At 42.0% G+C, this 12,602-nt stretch overlaps 1 protein-coding gene across 1 annotated transcript in view; it reads left to right on the top strand.

Annotated features, from left to right (window-relative positions):
• The window catches only part of LOC140391630 (protein diaphanous homolog 3-like), an 837,607-nt gene that overhangs the window by 626,645 nt on the left and 198,360 nt on the right, over nucleotides 1–12,602 (top strand). Inside the window, exon 23 of the mRNA XM_072476316.1 lies at nucleotides 5,500–5,625. Within this exon, the coding sequence (XP_072332417.1) occupies nucleotides 5,500–5,625 (126 nt within the window). The remainder of the gene's footprint in view (nucleotides 1–5,499; nucleotides 5,626–12,602) is intronic.

Raw genomic sequence — 12,602 nt, 5'->3', positions numbered from 1 at the left:
TAGTTTAATTTGGATAAATGTGAGGTGATGCATTTTGGTAGATCTAGTCAGGGCGAGATCTACTCAGTTAATGGTAGGGAGATGGGGAAAGTGTCATGGGAGTGTCCCTTTAAGAAATATTTTGTCTTATCAAATGGCTTCAGTGATGTCATTATGTGGATGGAGCTTGGCTGTGGCTCTGAGTTTTACTTTCATTTTGACTGGGAGCTGTTGTGTGGCTCTGAATTTTTCTGTTTTCGCTTTCACATTTGGCTGCTGTATTCAGACTGACAAGGATCTTGGAGTCTCTCTCTCTCTCTGCATGTTAAAAGCGGTCTCCTGATTACGTGCTAACTTAAAAGTGATAACTGTTTTCTGGAAGGAATTCAATCCTGTTGTTTTGAACAGGAAACAAGCAATACCTATACCAGATCTGAGTGTGCTGGGCCACAGTGTCGGAAGACTTCAGAATCCCTGTTCCCCATTTTGCTATGCCATGTGCGTGGTCCCTGCAGCCTCAACTCTATCCACTTCAATAGCAAGCAAGATTTCAAACAGTAGTTTTTCTTACGGTTGTGTTCCTTTTTTTTTTAAACCTCCAACATTGATGGCTTTTGCTGCGCCCAACATATAATTCCAGTCCCAAGAGTCTTTTCTCCGCTCGCGACGTCTTCTCCATATTCGTGCCCACAATTTTTTTTTTTTTTTTCTTGTCTCAATCCTCATCTCCAGTTTTCTCTTTTGTTATATTCTCTGAGTGCCCAAAAGAGAAAAGGTATGGAGGTGTCACATACTTATACACACGATGAGAGGCTATGAGGGGATGTTGCTCATACAATCTAAAATGGAGAATTGCAATCCCGGGCAATACACTTTGCTGATGTCACTACAGAACACGTGATGCAATGTGGTTGACTCTTAACTGCCCCCTCAAGGGCAGTTAGGGCTGGGCAATAAATGCTGGCCCAGCCAGCAACGCCCCCATCCCATGAGCGAATTTTTAAAAATTCCACCAGCAGGGATGCATTCTCTGATACATAACAAGGATCTATTCGCCAAAGATACCACAAGTGTTAAACATCGACCTTCTGAAAGGTTTTGCCAACAACATTCAAATGCAATAATTTAGTAGGCAGGAAAATGAGCACAAATAGAAATGAGCATCAACTTTACTAGTGATATACTCTTATAAATGTTCTGAGAAGTAGTTAGAAATCTGTTTCCCATGGTTGCAAATCTGTTCCAAGTATCTAGTTCTATTGCTGCATTTCAAGGCTGAGTTGCCTACTTATGAAAGGAGGAAGCGCAAAAACTTAGCTTCATATCAGTAGTTAGCAAAGTGCTGAAATCTCTAATTAGAAACTTGAGAATAGGGCACTTGGAAAATCATACCACAGTGGCACGGTGGTTCGCATGCTGCCTCACAACTCCAGGATCCCCGGTTCAATTCCGGCCTTGGGTGACTGTGGGGAGTTTGCACATTCTCCCCGTGTCTACGTGGGTTTCCTCCAGGTGCTCCGGTGATGTGCAAGTTAGGTGGATTGGCCATACTAAATTGCCCCTTCGGGTGGGGTTACAGGGTGGGGCATTGGGCCTAGGTAGGGTGGTCTTTCGAAAGGGTGCAGACTCAATGGGCCAAATAACGGCCTCCTGCGTTGTAATTCTATGATTCTATGAAATAGAGTCAACGTATCCTTTTGGAGACAAATTTGTTTTTGCCAAATCTTGGCGTTTTTCAGGATGTAACTAGTGGAATGGATAAGGAGGAACCAGTGGATGTAGTGCATTTGGATTTTCAAATATCAATAAAGTGCAACACAAGTGGTTGGTGTACAAAATTAGGATTCATGGAATTGGATGTAATCAACATGGATTGAGGATTGGCTGTATTGGCAGAAAGTGGGAATAAACGGGACATATTCTTATTGGCAGGGTGTAACTAGCAGCATCAGGACCTCTGCCTCAGCCATCTACAAACTATAGGAATGAGTCACCTGAGGGGACTAAGTATAATGTATCTTATGTTTTCTGAAAATACAAAGTTAGTTAGGAAAATAAGTGATGAGGAGGACACAAAGAGGTTGCAGAGCGGGATAGTGAGATAGGAGCGATAATATGGTGGTCAGATAACAATGGGGTCAAGTGTATTTATCCACTTTGGCAGGAAATATAAAAAGCAGAATACTTTTTGAGTGCTGAGGGATAGGGAAAGGTTTGCACTCAAAAGGGACCCTGGGTATTCTTGTATATGAATCACAGAAAGTTAATATGCAGACAATTAGGACGGCAAATAGCATATTCTTTTTGTTACATCATGATTGGAATAAAATAACAATTAAGTCTTCTTATTACAATTATACTAGACATTGGTGAGGCCATATCTAGAGTATTGTGTGCATTTTTGATCTCCTTACCCAAGAACAAAACTTGCCCTAGAGGGATTGTAACAAATGTTCACTCGACTGATACCTGGGATGTCCTATGAGAGGAGATTGAACAGACCAGGTCTATGTTCCCTGAAGCTCAGAAGAATGAGATTCAAACATATAAAATTCTTAATGAACTTGATAAGTTAGAGGCTGAAAAGATATTTCGCCTGACTGGGGAATCTAGAACACAGGATGAGAGTTTTAGAATAAGGGGTCAGCTATTTAGGACTGAGATGAGGAGACAATTCTTCCCTTAAAGGGTTGTGAATCTTTAGAAATCTTTACCGCAGGGATCTGTAGATGCTCAGCCATTGAGTATATTCACGACAAATGGTTGATAGATTTTGGGGTGCTCAGGCTAAAGGATATGGGAATAATGCAGGAAGGTGGAGCTGAGGTAGAGGATTAACCTGCTTGACCTACTCCAGCTCTGTTTCATATTTCATGTCTGCTGGAGGAGTGAGGTGAAATGTACCAGCTTCTCCTGGACTGGCATTAATGCCAATCTGCATTTCATACTTTGAATATTTACTGTTATTGTTATTTTGTGTTGGAGTATTGTCAGTAGATCATAGAAGTAGTTGTTGTATCCTGCAGGTGGCATTGTATAAATCATGTAAGAAAAATGGAAATTAAATATTTGTTGATTTATTGTTGCATTGCACTCTGCAATTCATAAAAATTACTATTGTGTATGCAGGTATATATTGTGTATTCCATAGTGAGGAAGAAAAGTATGTTATTTGCAAGTGTCTACTTGGGTTCTTAATATATATACAAACATTCAGGGAGCTTATTTTAAAATATATTATTTTGTAACATTCAAATAAATAATTTTCCTTTGCTTATAATAGCGACCTTTCCTTAGAATCTAAGGTACAGAGATCTGTTTGTTTCTCCATTTACACACCATTTTCAATAATGTTGTCGTGGACATGGCCTTTAACTCTCAGTGCTGCAGTTTAGGTAGCTGTTGAGCAGGAACATGCCCCGATTAGTTGTCAGTGTCCAATATTTCCTAGGTTTTATACAATTTTCCTGTTCAGGATTGACCTCATCTAACCGCATGCCCAATCTTCACAATTTGGTATCTTCATTTTCTGAAAACTAATCTTCAAAACCAATTTCTTGGAAATGCAAGGTTTTTTTGCTGTTTATTTTCGTTGAGTATTTTTCACCTTTACTAATGGTGTACAAAGGGAGCACTTCAAAGACACCCTGAAGGCTTACTTCAAGAAATGCATCACCACATAAATGCCTGGGAGACCCTTGCTCAGACAAGACCTACTTGAAGGAACCCCCTGATTGCAGGGATGCAATTCTTCGAGAAAACCCAATGGCAAGAGGAGGCCCGGAAAAAGAACCTGAGAAAGGAATACCCATGATCTAAAGTCCAAGGACCGATCCCACCTTCTGGAAACATTCAATTATCAAACAGCTAAAACATTATAATGTACAAAACATTTAAACGTTTCATTTGTCAACTATATTTTATCCTGTTAGACTCCTAAACGACCCCCTTATGGACTGATCTGATCAATACTACACTCCTGTATGCTTCACCCGATGCCTGAGTCTATGCATTTACATTGTGTACCTTATGTTGCCCTATTACGTATATTCTTTTCATGTACTAAATTATCTGGGCTTTTTTATAAATGTTTTTTTATTGGGTTTTTGAACAAAGCATATTTACCGTTATGTATACAGAATAAGATATATATATATATATATAGAAGAGAAGAGCACACAAACATACCAAAAAAACCAAACATAAAATAAAATAACTGGTGGGATTAAAATGACCTGTTTGAGCTGCACGCAGAAAAATACTTTTCACTGTACCTCGGTACACGTGACAATAAACCAATCCAATCCAATTCTAATTTTCCTCAACTTTACTAACTCATTTTGCATCTTTTCCTAGCTTATATAGCTTGAGCAGCATGGTAGCACAAGTGGCTAGCACTGTGGCTTCACAGCGCCATGGTCCCAGGTTCGATTACCCGCTGGGTCACTGTCTGTGTGGAGTCTGCAAGTTCTCCCCGTGTCTGCATGGGTTTCCTCCGGGTGCTCCGGTTTCCTCCCGCAGTCCAAAGACGTGCAGGTTAGGTGGATTGACCATGCTAAATTGCCGTTAGTGCCCAAAAAGGTTAGGAGGGGTTATTGGGTTATGGGGATAGGGTGGAAGTGAGGGCTTAAGTGGGTCGGTGCAGACTCAATGGGCCGAATGGCCTCCTTCTGCACTGTATGTTCTATGTTCCATATCAATTTAAAATGCAAGTTACTTTTCCGGCCTCCTCTTGCCGGCGGGTGTCCTCGAAGAATTGTGTCCCTTCATCAGGGGGTTCCTTCAAGTAGGTCTCTTCTGAGTAAGAGTCTCCAGGTGTTGACATTGGTAATACAGTTCAAAGTATGAAATGCAGATTGGCAACCGTGGTTAAAGATGTGGCTCTAGGATCGGGCTCATCAGCCATGCAAGACCCCACAGAATCCATGACCAGTAAGACAGAGTTTCTTTGGTGGACAATCATACTTGTCAGTGAGTGATCACCAAAGAAGAGAGAGGGTGGACAAACTGCATTTTAAATTGATATAATCTCAGAAGATGTGTTAGTAAATGTTGAGGAAAATTGGAATGTTTAACAAGATAAAATATAGTTGACAAATGAAATGTTTAAATGTTTTGTACATTATAATGTTTTAGCTGTTTGGTAATTTTATAGTTAGTATGTATGGTCATAAAGTTGTCCCTGATGTTTCAGTGGTTTTAATATGATACGGATGCTCAGTTCAGTGCCTCAATCTATCAGCTGCAAACAAACTCGAATGGTTGTCCAAAGGAGATCCTCTCACTCGCCCAGCTGTTTTTAAGGGTTAAATTATGCTGCAGCACTGATGTGAGCACCATGGCATGTTCACAAAAATCGCTTTTTCTACAATCTGGGTGGCAGTCACATTGGCTATACTCTTTGCACAATTTTAAAAGTATAACTGAATTTGTCACTGCAATAAGTGAAACAGCTGACTTTATTTTTCTCATATCGTGCAGGTTAAAAGGTTTAATATTTGTATTGTCTTCCTTTTGCAGTATGTGCAGAAAACTTGGAGAAGAACCTTAAGCAGATGGAGAAACAGCTTCAACAGCTTGAAAAGGATTTGGAAACTTTTCCTCCACCGGAGGACCGACATGACAAGTTTGTGACCAAGATGTCCATATCCTTCCTGGCAGCTGCACAGCTCATGGAGCAGTATTTAGTTAAGTCTTACATACGTTTATATTTTTTTGAGTGCATCAGTGAAGCTGCTGCTTCATCACGGATGTTAATAATTTTCAAAAGCTGAGGGGCCTTCATAAATGAGTGAATGAAGAAATGAATCATATAGTATTATAAGATTAGAGTCATAGAATAGCTCAGAAAGAAGCCCTCCACTCCATTGTGTATGTGCCGGCTATCAAGCACCTATGTATTCTAATCCCATTTTCCAGCACTTGGACCATAGCCTTGTATGCTATGGAATTTCAAGTGCTCATCTAAATGCTTCTTAAATGTTGTGAGGGTTCCCACCTCTACCATTCTTTCAAGCAGTGAGTTCCATAAAATAATCAGCTCACAAGAGGTTTATTTTAGAATTCAAATTTAACCATTTACCATGGTGAGATTGCTCATTAATCTCTTGTGTGGGACCTTGTTAAAAGCCTTTTGAAAGTCCAGAGACACAATATCCACTGGTTCACCCTTATCCACTCTACTGGTCACATCCTCAAAAAATTCCAGAAGATTTGTCATGCAAGATTTCTCTTTAGTGAATCCATGCTGACATGGACCGAGATTCAAACTTGGAACCCCAGAACATTGCTCTAGGTTTGTGATTTACCAGTTCAGTGACCTACACCACTAGGCCATAGGGGGACCATTACAAAGTAATTTTAATGTGGAGATGCCGGCGTTGGACTGGGGTGAGCACAGTACGAAGTCTTACAACACCAGGTTAAAGTCCAACAGGTTTGTTTCGATGTCACTAGCTTTCGGAGCGCTGCTCCTTCCTCAGGTGAATGAAGAGGTATGCTCCAGAAACATATTATAGACAATCTCAAAGACGCCAGACAATGCTTGGAATGTGAGCATTAGCAAGTGATTAAATCTTTACAGATCTAGAGATGGGGTAACCCCAGGTTAAAGAGGTGTGAATTGTGTCAAGCCAGGACAGTTGGTAGGATTTCGCAGGCCAGATGGTGGGGGATGAATGTAATGCGACATGAATCCCAGGTCCCGGTTGAGGCCGCACTCATGTGTGCGGAACTTGGCTATAAGTTTCTGCTCGGCGATTCTGCGTTGTCGCGCGTCCTGAAGGCCGCCTTGGAGAACTCTTACCCGGAGATCAGAGGCTGAATGCCCTTGACTGCTGAAGTGTTCCCAAACTGGAAGGAAACATTCCTGCCTGTTGATTGTCGCGCGATGTCCGTTCATTCGTTGTCGCAGCGTCTGCATGGTCTCGCCAATGTACCACGCTTCGGGACATCCTTTCCTGCAGCGTATGAGGTAGACAACGTTGGCCGAGTCGCATGAGTATGTACCGCGTACCTGGTGGGTGGTGTTCTCACGTGTAATGGTGGTATCCATGTCGATGATCTGGCACGTCTTGCAGAGATTGCCATGGCAGGGTTGTGTGGTGTCGTGGTCACTGTTCTGAAGACTGGGTAGTTTGCTGCAAACAATGGTTTGTTTGAGGTTGCGCGGTTGTTTGAAGGCAAGTAGTGGGGGTGTGAGGATGACCTTGGCAAGATGTTCATCTTCATCAATGACGTGTTGAAGGCTGTGAAGAAGATGACGTAGTTTCTCCGCTCCGGGGAGAATTTTAAAAATACATTTAACCACAGAATAATGGTGATTCTAATTGGTCTAAATATGATTTACAGATAAAGTATGTTTCAAAACTAATTTCATTTTAAGCGTTGAATGTTGTGTAAGGCTTATTTCACAGATGACATATACAAATACCGCAGAAGTGGAGGAAATCCTGTGGATAGCTTGTAATCATGAGATTAACCTATACAGTTTATTGATGCCTGGACCTGTCCACGTTTCTTCAGCACTAAAGAGAATGGACCAGAAGGTCAAAATCTTACAAAAACTATTTTATCTTCCACAATGATTTTATCTTCACACATATGAACATAACGAAAAAGGAGCCAAAAGTAGGTTATTCAGCTCATTGGGCCTGCTCCGCAATTCAATTAGATCATCACTGATCTGTTTCCAATTCCACATTCCCATTTACCCTGATAACCTTTGATTCCCTTACCTAACAAAAATCTACCTACATCCACCTTAAAAATATTCAGTGACCCTGCCCCACCAGTGCCTTGAGGTAGAGAGTTCCAAAGGTGCACAAATCTCTGAGAGAAAAAAACTCCTAATCTCTGTCCTGAAAGGGTGACCCCTAATTTTAGAACAGTGCTCTCAGGTTCTGGACTCACCCACCTTGTCAAGACCTTTCAGTGTCTTGTATACTTCAATTAAGTCACCCCTCACTCTTCTGAACTCTTCTAAACTTCAAAAGAGGAAGAAACGGAAAACAACTCCAAATTCTGAAGAATGCACAAAAGTAAATCACCTAGAAAGATCGGAAGATGCAGGAAGAATAGAACGGATACGACAAATGATGAAATGTGCCAACCAAAATGAACCATTGGAAACAAGCCCAATCTGTCGATCCTATCCTTATAAGACATAGAAACATAGAAAAAAGGTGCAGGGGTAGGCCATTCCGCCCTTCGAGCCTGTACCACCATTCAAAGGTGATTTATCGGGTATTAATCCCATTAAATTCCACAGTACAATTTCCTGGCTGCATGAAAATTCAGTATCCCACTCCCACTACCCCTTGATCCTTTTAGCCGCAATGGCCATGTAGAGCTCCCTCTTGAGTATATCCAACAAATTTGTCCCAACAATATTCTGTGGTCGAGAATTCCACAAGTTCATAACTCTCTGAGAGAAGATATTCTTCCTCCTCTCAATCCTGAATGCCTTACCAATTATTCTTAGGCTGTGACCCCTAGTTCTGGATGTCCCCAACATCGGGAACATTCTTCCCTCATTTAGCCTGTCCAGTCTCATCAGAATTTTATATGTTTCTAGGCGATCTCCTCTCATTCTTCTAAACTCCAGTGAGTACAAGCCCAGTCGATCCAGTCTTTCTTCATATGTCAGTCCTGCCATCCTGGGAATTAGTCCGGTTAATCTTCGCTAGACACCCTCAATAGCAAGAATTTTCCTTCCACAAACTAGGATAGCAAAACTGCACGCAATACTCAAGGTGTGGCCTCACTAAGGCCCTGTATAACTGCAGCAAGACATCCCTACTCCTATCCTCGAGCCCTCTTGCTATGAAGGCCAGCATGCCATTAGCTTTCCTCACCGCATGCTGTATCGGCATTCCAACCTCCAGCGACTGGTCCACCATGACACCCAGATCTTGTTGCACTTCCCCTTTTCCTAAACTGCCACCATTCATATAATAATCTGCCTTCCTGTTTTTGTCACCAAAGTGGATAATCTCACATTTACCCGCATTATGTTGCAGTTGCCAAGTATTTGCTCACTCAGCCAGCCTAACTAAGTCACCCTGTTGCCTCTTTGCATCCTCCTCACAGCACACTGCCACCTAGCTTAGTGTTGTCTGCAAATTTGGGGATATTACATGCAATTCCTTCATCCAAATCATTAATGTATATTGTGAACAGCTGGGGTCCCAGCACTGAACCCTACGGTACCCCACTAGTCATGCTTGCTATTCTGAAAAGGATCAGTTTATTCCCACGCTCTGCTTCTAGTCTGCCAACCAGTTCTCTATCCACATCAATACATTACCCCAATACCATGAGGTTTATTTTTGCTCACTAATCTCTTGTGTGGGACCTTGTTAAAAGCCTTTTGAAAGTCCAGAGACACAATATCCACTGGTTCACCCTTATCCACTCTACTGGTCACATCCTCAAAAAATTCCAGAAGATTTGTCAAGCAAGATTTCTCTTTAGTGAATCCATGCTGACATGGACCAATCCTATCCTCACTTTCCAAATGCTTAGTTATTTCATCCTGAATAATTGACTCCAGCATTTTCCACACCACCGATGTTAAGCTAACTGTCTATAATTCCCTGTTATTTTTCTCCCTCCTTTTTTAAAAAGAAGGATTACATTAGCTACCCTCAATCCATTGGAATTCTTCCAGAGTCTATAGAATACTGGAAAATATTCACCAATGCGTCCAATATTTCTAGGGCCACTTTCTTAAGTACTCTGGGATGCAGAGCACCAGGCCCTGGGTATTTATCGGGTTTTAATCCCATCAATTTCTCCAATACAATACTAATAAGGATTTCCTTCAATTATTCCTTCAGGCCAGACCCTTTGTCCCCGAGTATTTCCGGAAGGTTATTTGTGTCCTCCTTAGTGACGATAGATCCAAAGTATTTGTTCAACTGATCTGCCACCTCTTTGTTGTCAATTATGTATTCACCTGATTCTAACTGTAAGGGACCTACATTTGTCTTCACCAGTCTTCTTTTCTTCACATATCTATAGAAGCTTTTGCAGTCAGTTTTTATGTTTTCTGCAAGCTTATTCCTGTATTCTATTTCCCCCTTCCAAATTAAACCCTTTGTCCTCATCTGCTGAATTTTAAATTTCTCCCAGTCCTCCAGCTTGCTGCTTTTTCCGGCAAATTTATGTAAGACCATAAGACACAGGAGCGGAAGTAAGGCCATTCGGCCCATCGAGTCCACTCCACCATTCAATCATGGCTGATTTCAACTCCATTTACCCGCTCTCTCCATAGCCCTTAATTCCTCGAGAAATCAAGAATTTATCAACTTTTGTCTTAAAGACACTCAACGTCCCGGCCTCCACCGCCCTCTGTGGCAATGAATTCCACAGACCCACCACTCTCTGGCTGAAGAAATTTCTCCTTATCTCTGTTCTAAAGTGACTCTCTTTTATTCTAAGGCTGTGCCCCCGGGTCCTAGTCTCCCCTGCTAATGGAAACAACTTCCCTACGTCCACCCTATCTAAGCCATTCATTATCTTGTAAGTTTCTATTAGATCTCCCCTCAACGTCCTGAACTCCAATGAATATAATCCCAGGATCCTCAGACGTTCATCGTATGTTAGGCCTACCATTCCTGGGATCATCTGTGTGAATCTATGCTGGACCCGCTCCAGTGCCAGTATGTCCTTCCTGAGGTGTGGGGCCAAAAATTGCTCACAGTATTCTAAATGGGGCCTAACTAATGCTTTATAAAGCTTCAGAAGTACATCCCTGCTTTTATATTCCAAGCCTCTTGAGATAAATGACAACATTGCATTTGCTTTCTTAATTACGGACTCAACCTGCAAGTTTACCTTTAGAGAATCCTGGACTAGGACTCCCAAGTCCCTTTGCACTTCAGCATTATGAATTTTGTCACCGTTTAGAAAATAGTCCATGCCTCTCTTTTTTCCGAAGTGCAAGACCTCGCACTTGCCCACGTTGAATTTCATCAGCCATTTCTTGGACCACTCTCCTAAACTGCCTAAATCTTTCTGCAGCCTCCCCACCTCCTCCATACTACCTGCCCCTCCACCTATCTTTGTATCATCGGCAAACGTAGCCAGAATGCCCCCAGTCCCATCATCTAGATCGTTAATATATAAAGAGAACAGCTGTGGCCCCAACACTGAACCCTGCGGGACACCACTCGTCACCGGTTGCCATTCCGAAAAATATCCTTTTATCCTCTTTAGCTTTAACACTACCCTTGATTTCCATTGTTAGCCATGGTTGAGCCACCTTCCCCATCTTACTCTTGTGCCAGACAGGGATATAATATTGTTGAAGATAATCCATGTGTTCTTTAAATGTCTGCCATTGCTTATCTACCGTGAACCCCTTAAGTGACTTTTGCCAGCTTATCCTAGGCAATGCGCGTCTCATACCATCAAAGTTAGCTTTCTTTAAGTTCAGGACTCTAGTCTCAGACTTAACTGTGCCACTCTCTATCTTAATGAAGAATTCTACCATATTATGGTCACTCTTCCCTAAATGATCTCTCACCACAACGTTGTTAATTAATCTTCTCTCATTGCACAATACCCAGTCTAGGATAGCCTACTCTTTCGTTGGTTCCTTGACATATTGGTTGGGAAAACCATCCTTTATACATTCCGGGAAATCCTCCTCCATCAGTTTGATTAGCCCAATCAATAAGCAGATTGAAGTCACTCATAATGACTGCTGAACCGTTACTGCACGCATTTCTAATTTCCTGTTTGATGCCATCCCCAACCTCACAACTACTGTTTGGTGGTCTCTGCACAACTCCCACTATGTTTTTTGCCCTTTGGTGTTCTGCAGCTCCACCCACACAGATTCCTCATCGTCCAGGCTAAGGTCCTTCCTTACTATTGTGTTAATCTCCTCTTTAACTAGCAACACTACCATACCTCCCTTTCCTTTCCTTCTATCTTTCCTGACTATTGAATGCCCCTGGATGTTGAGTTCCCATCCTTGGTCACCGTGGAGCCAGGTCTCCGTAATCCCAATTACATCATTTCTGTTAATGATTGTCAGCGCAGTTAATTCATCAACCTTATTACAAATGCTCCTCGCATTGAGAGATACGGCCTTCAGGCTTGGTTTTTTGACATTTATTGCCTTTTTAGAATAATGATGTAATGTGGCCCTTTATGGTTTTTGTCTTTGGTTTCTCTGCCTTCCCCTTTTCCCTTTGCCTTTTATTTCTGTCCCCACCTCACTTCCCTCCGACATTCTGCATCGGTTCCCATCGCCCTGCCATATTAGTTCAAACACTCCTCACGCCACATATTCATCTTAGCTATCCTGCCATTTCTACTCTGACCAGCACATTGACACTGGTAGCAATCTTGAGATTACTACCTTTTAAGGCCCTGCTTTTTAATCTAACTCCTAACTCCCTAAATTCAGGTTGTAGGACCTCATCCCATTTTTTTCCTATATTGTTGGCGCCTATATGCACCATGACAGCTGGATGCTCACCCTCCCTCTCCAGAATGCTCTGCAGCCACTCCGAGACATCCTTGACCCTTGCACCAGGGAGGCAACACACCATCCTGTAATCTTGTTTGAGGTCATAGAAACACCTATCTATTGCCCTTACGATTGAATC

This window comes from Scyliorhinus torazame, chromosome 15, assembly GCF_047496885.1.
Source record: "Scyliorhinus torazame isolate Kashiwa2021f chromosome 15, sScyTor2.1, whole genome shotgun sequence".
Taxonomy (NCBI): Eukaryota; Metazoa; Chordata; class Chondrichthyes; order Carcharhiniformes; family Scyliorhinidae; genus Scyliorhinus; species Scyliorhinus torazame.
This window is presented reverse-complemented; position numbering and strand designations above follow the sequence as displayed.